Source organism: Centruroides vittatus, unplaced genomic scaffold, assembly GCF_030686945.1.
Source record: "Centruroides vittatus isolate TY-2023 unplaced genomic scaffold, ASM3068694v2 contig_1381, whole genome shotgun sequence".
NCBI lineage: Eukaryota > Metazoa > Arthropoda > Arachnida > Scorpiones > Buthidae > Centruroides > Centruroides vittatus.
In genome coordinates this window covers 2,040,150-2,055,698 of record NW_027120867.1, presented here as the reverse complement: position 1 = coordinate 2,055,698, position 15,549 = coordinate 2,040,150, and the positions used below count along the sequence as shown (strand labels likewise).

At 31.4% G+C, this 15,549-nt stretch overlaps 1 protein-coding gene across 1 annotated transcript in view; it reads right to left on the bottom strand.

Moving 5' to 3' along the window:
• The window catches only part of LOC136990926 (arrestin homolog), a 64,741-nt gene extending 49,440 nt beyond the window's left edge, over nt 1-15,301 (bottom strand). The window contains exon 1 of the mRNA XM_067289398.1: nt 15,203-15,301. Coding sequence (XP_067145499.1) covers nt 15,203-15,213 — 11 coding nt within the window. The 5' untranslated portion in view covers nt 15,214-15,301. The remainder of the gene's footprint in view (nt 1-15,202) is intronic.
• Between the last annotated feature and the right edge of the window lie 248 nt (nt 15,302-15,549).

The window sequence follows — 15,549 nt, the reverse complement described above, 5'->3', positions numbered from 1 at the left end:
ACAAATCGAGAATGTAACGTAAAAACAATGCAAAATTGCCCGGTAGAAACCTAACTACAGGGCCAACTCCTGTAATTTTGTATATATTGTATATGTAATACAAATATGGCGCATATGTAGGCACAGGGCGGTCCAAAAAGTCAATTAACAGATATAACTGACGATTATTTAAAAAAACAGGCCGTTCTAAACAGGTTTAACAGTTCTTATAAACCTTAAATATATCCCTGTTTATTGACTTTTAAGCTATCTTGTATGAAGGAATGTTTACAATTTCTACGTAACTAAACTTTACACTAATTAAAAATGTAATAATTATAAAAGATATTATTTTATTTTATTACTTATAGACAATAAAACAAATATAAACAAAATTCTTGTGATGTAAATGCAACTACAACTACCAAATGAAGGGATCGGTTTAAAGTGTCAAGAATTCTTGAAATATTGTCAACAACACTAACATATTAATTACACTTAATAAGAATCTTATTATTCTGCATAAAATGAATTCTAACTGTAGTTTCATTAAAGCAAATTGCTTATATTTTGAATTTAGATTCTAGAGCTTCACTAATTACACGCACGAACTTTGACTTTTTGACCTTTCTTACAAGACACAGTGGATGGAGACTGGGCAGAAAAACAACTAAAAACGTACAAAAATTTAGTAGTTAATTACAATTAAACTTGATTTTTAATAAAACCTGTCATTTTACAAAGTAAAATTTTAATGTGTTCGAGTCTCAGATTAAACTTTTTAAAATAAAAAATTCAAGCAGAGAAAAATTCTGAATTAGATTAATGGAATAAGAAATCACAACATACGAGACATTTCTTTTTTATAGGAAACTGGCCCCCTTTTAGGTGTTACACGTGGAGAAAATCCGGCCTCCAGCCTTTTTATCAGGCGCGAACCCGCGACCAATGTTTACTGGTTTTATCAACCCGACTACTGATGGGCTCATAAACTAAGAGTGAAAAACAATTTTCTATTTAATTTAAACAGAAAACATTCAAATCTAAACGACAAATTCCTGAAAATTTTCTTACAACGTATCTTCAGCTTTAAGTATTTGCAATTGTTTTCTACACCCAATTTTATCTTTGTATGCTCTGCTAGAGAACGTTTAGTTGACGTTTATTCTTTACAAAAATAAATTAAATTGAAAATAGTTATGTTAATTTGAGTACTAGATCAAAAATTCTTTTGATTAAATTCCAAAGAGACTTAAAAAATAACATTTCGAACGTAGAAGCTGCCTAAAATTTTATTATATAACATATTTCTAGACTGTTTATATCAGTTGCTTCAGTTTCTAATCTCCAAGGAATTTATTCGAAAGTAATTTTGTCAAATAAATTGTCAAATTTACTTAAAAAATGTACATTTTTTAAGGTAAAACATTGAAGAAGTAATTGATTTTATTCATGATGATGCATCGAAAAGTACAGCTAAGAACAGAAAAAGAATGGCAAGAAGCCGAAGAGATCTTCATCTTGCAATGGATCAATAATGGTAAATTTGATTACGTTAACCATGATATTCTTAATTCGATTTAATATATATAAATTGTAATTAAAAATAATAACAATAATGAGAAACGCTGTGTTTTAGTACTGAAATTATGAAATTTTGAGTATTTTAAAGAGTTTTTTGGCAATGCAAAGTGAGTCTGCTCTCCTGAAAGATCCAGGTTGGAATCCGAGTTAGCTTATAAGTTTTTATGAGTGTGGGATGGGCACTTTTCCTGGCTGCTTCCGTTCTGAACCTGTTGAATAGAATGACGAACAAGGGAAAAACACTCTCTCTTAGTGCCCACATAACGAAAAAAATGGAAAAATATATATCTGTCTTTGAATATATTGATATTTGGCAAATTCCCTATAAGTAATTTTCTTCCTTATCTTGGGATAACCTTAATTACTCGTATAATAAAACTCGAACTCATTTAAATGTGTAAAATTAGATACGGTATCTTAGAACCGAAATGAGGCAGGACCCGTATTAGAACGTGCAAATATGCATTCACCCCTATACCACTGTGGATGAAGAATGAACTCCTGGATATTGTGTATATGCATGTGTATAAGTGAGTTTGACACATTTAAACCTTTTTCTTCTACTTAAGTAAATAAAGAAAAAAATCAAGAAAACCAGGAAAACGAGAGGCGGGTTTCATCTGGCCGAATAGAGCGGGTTCAAACGAGGAAAAAGTCCGAGGAAAAAGTCCGGAAATCAGGGGTTCTAGGCCCTGATCACATATCTAACTCCGTTCTCGAGATTAAGAAAAGACAAACGGACGGACAGACAGTCGAAATTTATAGGTCTTCAATTTTTTCAAATTGCAACCCAAGAAGGCAACTGAAATAATAATTCATTACGCAAATTTTAATGTTTCTCGGCGCGTTATCATAGTCGCATTATTTTCTAATCTATCGATAGGAAGGAGCCAAAGAATGACTCTAGAAAAAAGATTAAATCTTGATTCAATAAATCAATTGATTGTACTTATGCTAATCTTTGATTTAAATCGAGCAACAATCACGTTCAAACCATACAGTTTTGCTGACTACCAATAAATGATAATGTATACCTTTCATTCACCATTATCAACCTTATACAAAGAATCTTTCTATCAAAAACATCTCTTTTAAGTTAATAAAAATCTCATTGATTTACAAAAAATTATATGAGTTTAATATAAAATTATTTATTTAAGTATAAACCTGTATTAAAAATAAAAAATAAATAAATGTTACATTAAAATAATTTGTATTTAATTGTTTCTTACGAGAAAATCAATGAAAATTATTAACAAACTAAGAAAATGGTTAAAAATAGAAGCAATAAGATGACATTTCAAAATAACTTTCACGTAATTATTTTGGTGTTCAATATGACTTGTATTTAATAGTTATAAACTACATAAATCTTATTTTTTAACGTAAATTTAACAGTTTTGTTATTATAAATACACTCATTGATAATAAAGTTGCGTACTCTGAAGGAGACATTGGAACGGAATAAAACTATTAGTGTGAACGTCACGAATACGATGCTAAGTGATTACAATATTATTTAACGGGACAATTCTACAGAACAACAGTACAATTTAAAACGATGTTTAATACCTTGTAAGACCTCATCTTGCCTGGGATAAATGTGCAATATTATCACGGAGGTATACAGGAACCATATGCTACCCTGCAGATTTTTCAAATGACACTTCAGATGCTTACATTCGTAGATGGCCAAAACTGGCGTTACATCTGGATTCACAAAATCTGGAGACCAGAGAGGTCAAGAAAGTGTGCAACGTTAGAGGTATTCCTAGGAAACCCTCGCTGTGGGTGGCCGAAAGCTACTTCGCTGGAAAATGATAGTTTGTAGCCCTTCTATAAAGGGCAACACACGAAGATGCCACGTATCACTGCGCCATAAATGTCCTTCTCACCACTACTAGAATGATCGACTTTTATGCGAAGTAGCCCCTCAGATCGGCACGCCAACAGTGGGGGCAGTGTGCCGCTCGTCAGTAAAAATATTAAAACGCTCAGATGTGCGTAATGTCTTTGACTATGTCGTAAAGACAGGCTTGGCGTTCGAAGACCTCAAACATCAGAAAACTTACACGTAAATTATGACAACAGTGAGCCGCTGAAAGACTTTTCATAGGAAATCGAAGCAGTGACTTTATGGTACTATCTGGCATGCAATCGGACTATATCTGTAATCGCTTACATAACTGTCTGAAACAGAGTTGTATTCCGAGTTTTAAAGTAATCTGACAATTCTATCTAGTGGCATAACTCCCTTTGTCAATGTACGTAACATGAATCTAAGTTAAAAAATGAATCTAATAATTTATATTGTTATAAACAACACGAATCCAACTTTTTAACATAGATTCTGTAGTTTGTATTATTATGAATAATATAAATGTCTGTTAGAAAGTTAGATCAAATGGTTCGTATTGTTGCAAACAACATTAATCTATTTTAAAATATAAATTTAACAGTTTATACGTTGAAAGTAAATTAGATTCAATAGTTTTTAGCCATTAAAAAACAATTGGGATTATAAACTATTGATTTTTTCATTTCAAACAGCCAGGATCCAATCATTTTTTGATGTTCACCAATGGTCGAGTGGGAAAATCTACTGAACTCTGAAAGTTGGTTGTGGGTTCACACCCACGAATAGACTGGCCGCGTGAAGTTTTCCAGGTTTAATTAATACCTAAATAGGAACCGATTCCTAACAGAAAGTTCTTCCAAAAGGCGTTTTCTTTGGCAGGTTGCCTCGTGTTGCCTCGCCTTATCCTATCAATCCAACCCAATCATTTTTATATTTAAACAGGAATTTCTAAAAGTACAAGAGGTACGGATGCAACAGTTTTTAGCATTAAGAACCAAATAAATTCTATGTTTTTGTCGCTCAAAATAAATTCAAAACCTCAAACGATATAAATTCAATAGTTTATGAAATTTCAAACCACTTAAATTAGGCTAATAATCTCACTAAATAAATGATTTATTTTGAATTTTTTAAAGAATTTCAATCGATATATATCTCGATTTTCTGTTTTAAAAAAGTAGGTTATTCAGAATGTAATCTTACGTTTGAAATTTATCCTATATTAAATATTTTTGTATCTTGGTTTCGTTTATCGATATGTAAACAAGGCAAGCATTTCAATAAATTTGTTGGATAACATATGTTTCTTGAAATAAATAATATAAATATCTTAAAACTATATAGAAAATAATAGAAAAAATTCCAGTTTTCAATGTATTTTTTGAAATATTTATAAAAATTCCTCCGAATGTAAATTACTGCAAAATAATGATTTATAATATACAGGGTGTGCCTCTACGGGAGCCTACCAGTGGTCGCTAGTAGTTTGTCGCGAGTTTGCACCTCTATATAGGTGTCAAACACCTATATAGAGGCCAATTTCCTACGGAAAGTCCTCCCGGGAGTCAACCCTCGTGGCAGATCACCCACGTGTTGTGTTACCTTATTACATCAATCCAATCCTTTCCAGGAGGGGTGCAAAGGGGATACAGCGGAGATGTGAGATGCCTCTCCAGCATTTTTATTGAAGGAAATTGCAAAAAATTTTCTACGAGACAAGAGAGATTGCTATGGTACTGGATAAAATTCTAATTTACGGAAGGATGAATGATGTAAACATTAACTTCATCTTCGAGTGATGCGCGAGAGCAAAATAGGTCAAGAATCGCCGCTGTAAGGAATAATAATAATAGTTAATATATAAAAGAATATCCGTAGATGAAATTGTCATTAAAATTGGAATTTTTAAAATTTGTTTCTTTCCTGTGGATGCCGGATGGTTTTTACTATAATCATCTCCAGAACAGGTCTTTTTCAGATTATCAGATTATTAATACTGTATATATAATTCTGGTAGTATTTTTTCATTTAAAAGCTTTCTTAATAATTTTAACGTAAATTTTTACTTGAGATTGCTGTAGATAGCTTCAGAACAGACTTCATTCGAAATGGTATTGTTCTGTACGTCGTAACAAGAGACAGTTTTCAATCTATCGACGTCTGTTACGATATCATAAATAATAGAAAATCTGATCGTAGATGAGATAGGCCAAAGAAATTTTTATAATTTCTACAATTCTGTTCAAAAAATGTTTTAAATGTTTTCATGAAATCATTATTTTCACGCTCTCACAAATTGAGTTCAATATATTCTTTCATTTAATCTTGAATTTATCTGTCGATACTTTCAGTAAAAACTATTTTTGTAAGTTATTTAATATTGTTTGTTATTGATTTTTATTATATTTTTTCTTGGCTATAAATCAATTTTTAAATTTCTCCTGTTAGTAAATAAATAAAGTACAGCCTGTTCTTTATAAACGTTATTTTGCTGCAATTTTACACAGAAAAATAAGATAGTGTTTATCATCAACGAAGAATTAATAAGGAAAGAATAATTTAATATTTAATTAGTTAAATTTTCTTATTCCAAAGTTTTGATTTGAGTTTGTAACGCATGATACTAGAACAATATATACTGTAGATTGCATGGCACATGTCAGTTGTGCTCATTATGAATGGCCAAATCACTGTAGCCATTTGTAATGGACAAAATTATTTGGATGAAGAAACTGGACTTGACATTCCGATCAATTTATCTATAATAAATTAAAGGTTCTGAATAGGATTCGAATCCGGGTTTATCATAAATGTTATACGGCACAATGAAAAAGAATTACCAATCTGTGATTATTATAGTACAGTGGTGCCTCATATAACGTACTTCATCCGTTCCAGGTGCACGTCCGTTAAGTGAAACGTCCGTTATACGAAACGCATTTTCCCATAGAAATACATGTTAAAACATCTAATTCGTTCCGCAGCATAAAAAAATGAACATGGGGTGCGTTCTTTTATTCCTCCGCGTAACTCTGCGCGAGCCACATCCGTTTAAAAATTCCTGCGGAACGCGTTCCTAAATTCCGGTGGGAGTGCGCGCCGTCGAACGGCAAAAACGGCCGCTTGTAGCAGTAGTTTTCGGTGGAAAGCAACACGGCGCCCTCCATGGCTCAGATAGTTTCGTTTCCGGGCCCATTATGAGGTTTTATGAATGAGAATTTAGAAATTGTGAAAGCGCGAGTTAGCGCAGGCGGTGATGTAAGTGTCTTTACGAATTTTTTTTTCGAGGCTATTTTGAATGCTCTTTTAACAAATAATCCATTTTATGGTTAAATTTTACAATTGGGACTCTTCTTTTCCTTTTAAAGCTCATATTTTAGAATTATAGATTCCTCCATCACGATACTATCGATAGTGCGGGCGCCGCCATCTTTCTTTCACCGTCGTTCCTAAATGCCTACAAACAGCAGCGCACTCCCGTAGTAGCGGAGATGCAGAGCGACCGCTATTAAAGAACACACCCGTGGAGCAGTCTCCAATTATGCCGGAAAGTCCGTTGTTCGCAGCCACTCCGTTGCTCGAGTCACGTAACGGCCAAACAGAAAGTCCGTTGTTCGCAGCGTCCGTTATTCGAGGCGTACGTTATACGAAGCACCACTGTACTTTTATTACGCGGAATTCTTTTCATTTTAAACTTTCTTTGCCCTGGGGAATTAAATGGCATTTTTTCCATACTCCTTAGTGTTAACGGTCAGATGGCCGAGCGGTTAAAGTAGCAGCCTATCATTCTGGGGACCTGGGATGGGTCGGAAAACCCCAAGAATACTTTGGGATATGTCAGGACCCGTACCTCGTCACCCGGCCGCTTCATTGTGGGCCTGGTCGAACCCGTAACGGGCTCGCTAAAAAAGCTGCCTTAAGCCCACAAGGTGGAGAAAGTCGAAAAACAAAAATACTATCGTAGGTTCGGCCGGGCTCACAATGGCATCGACTGGGTAATAAGAGATGAGCTTGACACAACCGGAGCAGACCTATGATAAAAATTCCTGGAAAGTTGCTCATTCGGATTCGATCTCGGATCTCTCAGACTCCTCGATCATCTGACGGTCTTATTACATGGATTATAAAAAGTTCGAACAATCATAACTATACAAAGCAATATTATTAATAAGTTTTTGTTTGAATGAATAAAACTGATAATTTTAATGAAATTATTCGTTTCACAATTAACTATAATATAGTTTTTGAGTAACGTTCGTTAAATAATAGTAATTAAAAAGCATAAATCATAAAAATATTAATAAGAATGTTCTGTATAATAAACAGTACACGAGTACAGATGGGAGTAATTAGAAGTTAGCTTCGAACGTATTTCGGGAAAGCCACAGAAGGCAGCAAAATATAAAGTAATATCGATAATATCTAATGACAACCTTATCCAGCCAATAACAATCAATATCAATTAATGTTACGTCCACCAGTCGTAATAATAAATACTCTCCACGGAAAGATTAATATTATATCAAGACTATTTATATATATATATATAAATTTCCATTTAAATTCTTTAAAATATTTATATACAATCCATTAAACCTCAACGAATTGCAAATGTCTTGTTCTAAGAAGCAAGAACTCTTAAGCATTCTCAATCGAAACAAAAGTTTTAAGATAATAAAAGTGACTTTATCAGAGCATAAATAATTCAAAATTGGGTATGAAGCATATTTCTTTATTAAAAGAATAAGTATAAAGTAACTGGATATCAACTGTAAATCATCGTGCTAACAGAGTAGCACGATGATTTACAGTTGATATCCAGTTACTCCGTTAGCGAACAATGCTACTTTTATATCTAAGACTTAACGTATATCATAATTCGAAACTGATATCATGAATATTTTTTAAAAGTAAGATCAGAAAGATATCATTTCGAAACAATGTATTTTAAATTCTAGACGTTAAGCAGTTAAACTTAAAAACAAATACGCTGAGAAACTATGCAGAATAAAAATTAAATGTTTAATGGAATGAGTGGCTGTAGCCTGTTGTTCTAAAGGATCCGAGTTCGAGTTCAGTTCGAGTTTCTGGCCCAGGTATTTCGGACCCGTTACTTCCCAACTTGATCGTTTTAATGGGGGTTTGCCGAACTTACCGTAGCTTAGGAAGCGTCGAAAGTCCGAATGATTAAGGCTTCAGTCTGCTGCTCTGGGAGGCTTACATTCGAATCCATAATAGAAATCTCAGTAAATTTTTATAGGTAGTATATATTGAGCCTTATTTCTCGTCACTTAGCCACCTCCGTTGACGGACAGATAGTCGAGATTTAGAGTACCGCTCTGAAAGATCCGGGATCGAAACATCCCAGGAATTTTTCTTTGGAAGGGGTTCGGTCGCGAATATGTCCGGCTTCGTCCTTCACTACCTGGCCATTTCCATTGTAAGCCTGACCGAACCCATGGTGGGTATGAAAACAGACCCTATTAGTGCCCACGGCGGAATTGAAAAAAAATGCTGTTTTTATTGTGGGCCTGTTGTCCTTATTATGGGTATGACATAAGGACTTTAGGGGCACAGAATCAAAAAGAAGTGAAGAGAAAGCTGAAAAAGTATGACCATGCGCGTATGGCCTGATTTCATAGTGCTAATGATTTATACAATATTAGCTTAGAACTTTAGGAATAACTAACAATCATTTTTATTCGTTTCTCTATTGAAAAATATTGTTGTATTTATGACATACTTCCCTATCGATTCTTTAATATGGACTTTGAAAAGTCTTATTACAGTTAGTCTATGATTACTCTTTGATGTATTAAGTTATTTTGATAGATATTGTCATATATTGCAATTCTATGAAAAAAATATATATATTTTGCTGAAATCTCTGCTAGGAATTTGCACATGAATATATTGTATTGCACCATTTCTTATTAAAGTATAAATTATTATTTAATATATTGTTAAATACTGGAAGATCAACACTAAGTTATATTTTCAAAATATTTTAAATTATTATTCAAAACAACAATAAATTTGAAACAAGAAATTTTCATTTTTAACAAAATATTCGCCGAATTTTTATGAATTGAAACAATTTTTAAGGATATATTTTTAAAAAGTGCATAAAATGTTATCGAAGCAAAAACTTTACAAAACTATTTTAGATAATAAAACCTCGTGTGTTTGTATTCTCTTTCCAGAAAATCCGCTGATCGATACAAGCGCAAAGATTATTGATACCAAGAAACTAGATAACTCGTTTTAAACTTTTCATGATAAATCTTTAAAACATTCTCACTTTGTAAGACAGTTATGAATGAAAGTGAGGTACTGTACATAAACATTATCCAAATTAAATACAGTAAATTTTGATTATTCATCAATAAAATTTATAAATATAGTTATAAAAACTGTTTATACAAACAATCTAAGATTCGTCATAGATCCTTGCACTTTTAGGTGCCTCGGATACTTCCAAATAGTCTTGGTCCTGTACTCAGAATCCTGGATTTTGTACATCGACAACTATCGTGTGATACGAAATTTATATTCTAACTTATCTTTCCTATACGTTTTTATTAGACCACGCTTGTCTAGGACGTTATAGATTATGTTATAGCTCATCGAGGAACAATGAAAAACGGATAATAATTATAACAAAAGACGAGTATATTCCGAAGTTAAATGATATCGCATGAATTAATTTAAGTAACAAAATATCAATATATAAAATATTAAGACGGCCAGATGGCTGAGGCGGTTCCCTTTGCAGAACACAGGATACAATTCGGCGATCAACTCTCCAGGAATTCTTCATGAGTGGTCAATCTCGTGCCCCCTCCCACACCATCTCTCTTGAAACCCGAAAAACTTCAGAAATTTTTTGGGGGTGGTCCGTACGAATATGTCGCGCCCCGTCTCTCACCATTATGGGTTTACCCGAACCCGTGATAGACTTGAAAAAAAGCCATTTTAATGCCCACAGAGCGGAAAGAAATTTAAAAACAATTAGTTAAACTAACAAAACAAAGCGTCTAAATAAATACATTTCATAAAATATAAATTAGATACAAAAGTATTTTTCAGAGCAGGTTATTATAGAAGATTATCATATTTTAATTAATTACTTTAGAGTAAAATGAGCATCGATAATTTCATTTTGAAATTTAATCGTATTCAACAATGTCGAACAACAGATAAGTAATACATAATTATTATTTAATCTGTTCAAAACTATTATCAGATGTTGTGAGATATGTAGTTTGCTTCGTTATCTAGTGATTGATGAATGAATCGCTGGTAAATACCTTTTCCTTCCCCCAAACATTCCTCACTTATTCTTTAATATATACGACTTTATATACTATAAAGAGAAATGTGTTTACATAATATTTCACCATCGCTTAAAAGTTATTTAAGTCCAACCATATTTTATTTAATAAACTTATAACACAAGCTCCAATCTTGAATTTTCGATCAATTTTCCTATTTACACGTTTTCCGGATTTAAAAAAATTTTAATATACCAAAGAAAAATTCAAAATTAAAGAAAGATGACAGCGCTTTAATTACTTTTACCCTAAGTATATTGTTATAATTATTTATTTAAAAAACATATCAAGTTCTTCAATCGAAAGATAATTTATTATTAGATTTTTTTTAAATTTCCAATTATTTTGTGCTAAATTTGGCTATAAACTAATCGCTACTTTGATGAATATGGTAATGATGCGACGGGAACGCCCCTAATAGCAGGATAATGAACTAAAATTTTAAGCTTGCAAATGTTCTTTAAAGAAATAGAAATTTGGAGACGTAATGATTAAAATTTAATATTTTCGAAGGAAACAATGAAATTTTATCAGTTCACTGTACGTTAAACAACATTATGTCGATATATTATTGTCGAATGCTACTTCTGCAAATGACAAAATATTAATAACCTCATACATTTTAGGGTCATATGTTCCAGATTACTACTACTTTCCAATTTATTTTAGATAAGATACGTAATAAAAAGTAACATGAAAGCATATTGTTAAATTAAACACATTTCCCAAGTTGCAGCAGTAAAATTCGGATTGCTACAGTAAAATTTATATGTCGTGTCTCGTAACGTCGTCATTTCTGCTCGGAATACTTTTAAGAAAATTTGAAATTTTATGAATATTACTCGGCATTAATTACACCAAAAGGATTATCTTAAAATAAAATCAATTTATAACGCTTCCGTTAATTGTATTTACATTTAGATTTAATTAAAAACAACATTAAATACGTTAATAAAAATTTATAGATAATATATATTAATATTTTAAATAAAATTTTAAACAATTCTTAATTATTTAATTTCGAAAAATACTAATTTCATTCTGCGCTAAATTTGGGCTATAGATTCATTTGTATTCTGATGGATGCGATAATAAATTCGATAGAAGCGCCTCTGATGGCAGTACTATGAATTAAAATTTCATAACAACTTTAAATTTCGTATACGATAAATGTTATTTATTTTCTAAAAAATCTAATTTTATAACTAAAAATATATTTTACAGAAAGAATAAAGAAAAATGGGAACTTAAAACTAGAAAACATTTCAATCCAATTTGAAAAAGTCCACTCAACAATCGAATTTTCTTAATGGTCGAAATTTTATTCCATCCACTATTAAACTTAATTTCTGTTTATTTTTTCCTATAAAACATTAAGCTGTGATTATTTTTGTATTTTGGAATGTTTTTTCATTTGAATTACAACTTATTTACTGTTTAACAGCCATATTAATTCGAGATTAGGCTGCATCCCGACCTTTCATAAAAGGGGGTTTTTTTAAATGATAATTAAGATTAAATGAATTTAAAAGAATTACCTAAAGAGCAAAAACATTAACAATATATTTAAATCAAAATACACCGAATAACGGCCGCTGACGGAAGCATTAAAAAAATGGCCGTTATTCGGAGGTGACCGTTGTTTGAAAGCGGTCCTTATTAAAGGTTCGGCCGTACAATTATACAACCGAGCCAATTTAATAGAAAATGGCAGCAAGCTATGTTCAGAAAAAGCATGAAACTGTCTTGACAGTTTATTCCCCTTTCACATTTCGGCATTACGTAGTATAGTCTAAGAAAGCTAAAGAAAAATCGACCGTTATTTTGAGGTTATTCCGCCTCAATGTCCGAAAAAAATATGTAAAAATGGTGGACGAGAGCCTCAAAATAATGATCGACTCCTCCGCAGCTCTCCTTAGACTACATTATCCAATCACTAAATGTGAAAGGGAATAAACTGTGAAGACACTTTTACTATAATTTAATGCTTCTTCTGAACTTGTAAATTGTGATTATAATTGTCATCCTGGTGTTTTAATGATACTTTTTTTTTATTAAATTAAAAAGGAAAATACTATAAAATTTTTGGAAAGTAATGAAAAAAAAAACTACAATACTGGAGTCACTTGATATCCTCTTTTACTGCTGTGTACGGTGCGCTTTTAGAAAGTCCCCTCTACTTTAATTATGTGTACAATGGTTCACGAACTGCCCTGGTATTAAAGAAATGACTAATTAAAATGTTCTGCAAATATTTTCTAATAGTTTACTCATCTGGCTTATAAGAACCGAGGCTGGACTTGTGGCTCTAAGTTATAACCTAACAGGCCCTTCTCCAGTCCTAAATAATGATACAATTTGAAGCTATAGACGAGGCCCTAAACTGCAGCCTGTTTAGCGTGTGTCCTAATACAATTAAAAAGAAACCACGTAGATAAGGCCTCGATCTTCTTCTTACACGTAATTAATGAACGGGCCATAAATAATACTTTAAGGCGAAAAAGTTTTAAACATTGGCATTTATCGCTTAACAAAATGTATACAAACCAATTAAAATTAATTACATTTAAGAATTAAACAGTATTATTACCATATTATCTTTTAGAAAGTGATAACCCCTTTAAAGTCTTAACGATAATTAAATTTTGTTGTCAAAAGTTATAGAATTATTAATTTTAGCTTAATTACTTTTCGTAAACATTAGCGCATTAAGTGATTGTTTATAGTTGAAAATCACTAAAATTTTCTAATAAAACTAAGTAAATTCGATACAAATTATCCACACAGTAAGATAATTTGATTTATGAATTCAGGCTTAAATCTGTTGCTTGTGATAATTAATTAAATTTTTGAATTATGAGAATTCTAAGTAAGAAGTTGATTCAAATTGAATAAAGTGATTAGTTTACATCACAAATAGAATAAATCGACGTTATACAGTTGAACCTGTCAACAACGGCCACCTCTTAACAGCGGCCATTCTTCCAGGAACGTTTTCTTTTCAGTTTGTAAGAATCCAAAGGGCGCTGTTTAGAGCTGGCCGTTGTTTGGAGGTTATTTGTATGAAGTTTTTACGTTTCTAAAAAAATGGCCGCTGTTTAGAGGTAGATAAAATATATTAAATATTAAATAAACTCGTTAAAAATTCTTTAAAAAATTTTAAAATTTTTAAGAGGAAAAGTATATATATATATATATATATATATATATATATATTAAATATGTAAATCATAGTTTATTCTATGCTATTCTACAGTAAATTGATTTTCAAGATTATCCTAACTTTTCTAATAAAATTATAAAATATGTAAATTCATTAATTTAAATTAATTTAAATTAATTTATGTACAAAAAATAAGAACGTGAACATCATTAAACTAAGGTAAAATATCATTGAAGTAATGTTAAGTATGTTTTATTTTTATAAAATAATAAAAATAAAATGTTACAAATTTTTCATTTTAGATGACAATTTAAATGAGTTTTTAAAATAAATTTAAACAATTATAATGACTATTAAGCAGATTTTTATTTGAATTTTTTTATATTCTCGTGCCAAAAATCAATATTTTAAAGACGGTATTTTAATATAAAAATCACTACTTTTTTAAATAAACAAACAAATAAATAAATAAATAAATAAATAAATTCCGCTTAAATTTATAATTTTTTTAAATAAAATAAAATTGAGTGAAACCTCGTTTTAACGCATCTCGATTTAACGTTATCCTCCATTTTTTATTGCTGCATAAAATATGAAACCTATTGTAAGCTGGCCTCAATTTTAGGCCGGTCCATGCTTAAACGTTAAATAGGGGTTTCCGTATTAATCATTTTTCAGCGAATTTTATATAATATAATTTAAATAATATTTTCTAAGAAGGAAAGTTTTGACAGACTTTTCACTCAAAAAAAAAAAAAAAAAAATCACTCACCCCAGACAACGACTTATTTACACCTTCCTATATTTAACTTAATTAATTATTAAGAAAATAAGTGAAAAAAATAAATTTATCAATTAACAAATTAATAAACTTTAATGTTTTCAAACTCATTAATTATCCTCTTAAACTCGCTGATATTTTAACGAATTTAAGTAATAACGCGCAACCTTACGTCAAGTGCTTCCGTTACATTCCTTATTTACAGTAAAATAAATTAGCCATCCCATATTAGAGATATTTAATTATAATTAAATAACTTTTTAGAATTTTTAGAAAAAAAATTGGCATTTTTTAAATGCTGTTCGATGGAAGTCGAGTACATCCACCCCTGGTATTATTAATACTATTATTGACAGAGTTGTAACGTATAACAGGTAACCCCCTCTACTAAATAAATATACACGTAAAAATGCCAGGCCCTAGTCAAAACGCGAGACCCCTAATTGTGTTAGCTTACGTGTAATGGCGAGGGTGGAGATGGAGAATATATGTACTGTACTTACGTCGTTGGCATCGTATGCTGGATATCTCCAATCGACAGATCACTTTGGGGTAGTGAGGAAGCCACCGTCTACGTTCCAGACGCGAAGGTGTTCGCGTTCGTACTGACTGTCGAACACACCAACGCAGCCTCCACTCCACTTGGTGCATGCTCATCAACGTCACCCCACTGTCGATACCGGTTACTCTATTGTTTACATTCTACACTCCACCTCCGACGCTTTCGTCTTAAATGCTGATTTTATTTTTCTTTTCTCTTAATTCTAAACACCTATATCTTCGTCTTTCTTTTTTCGATTTACAATTTACATGATTTGTAATATGTACAATTAATTTTTTTTTTAAATTC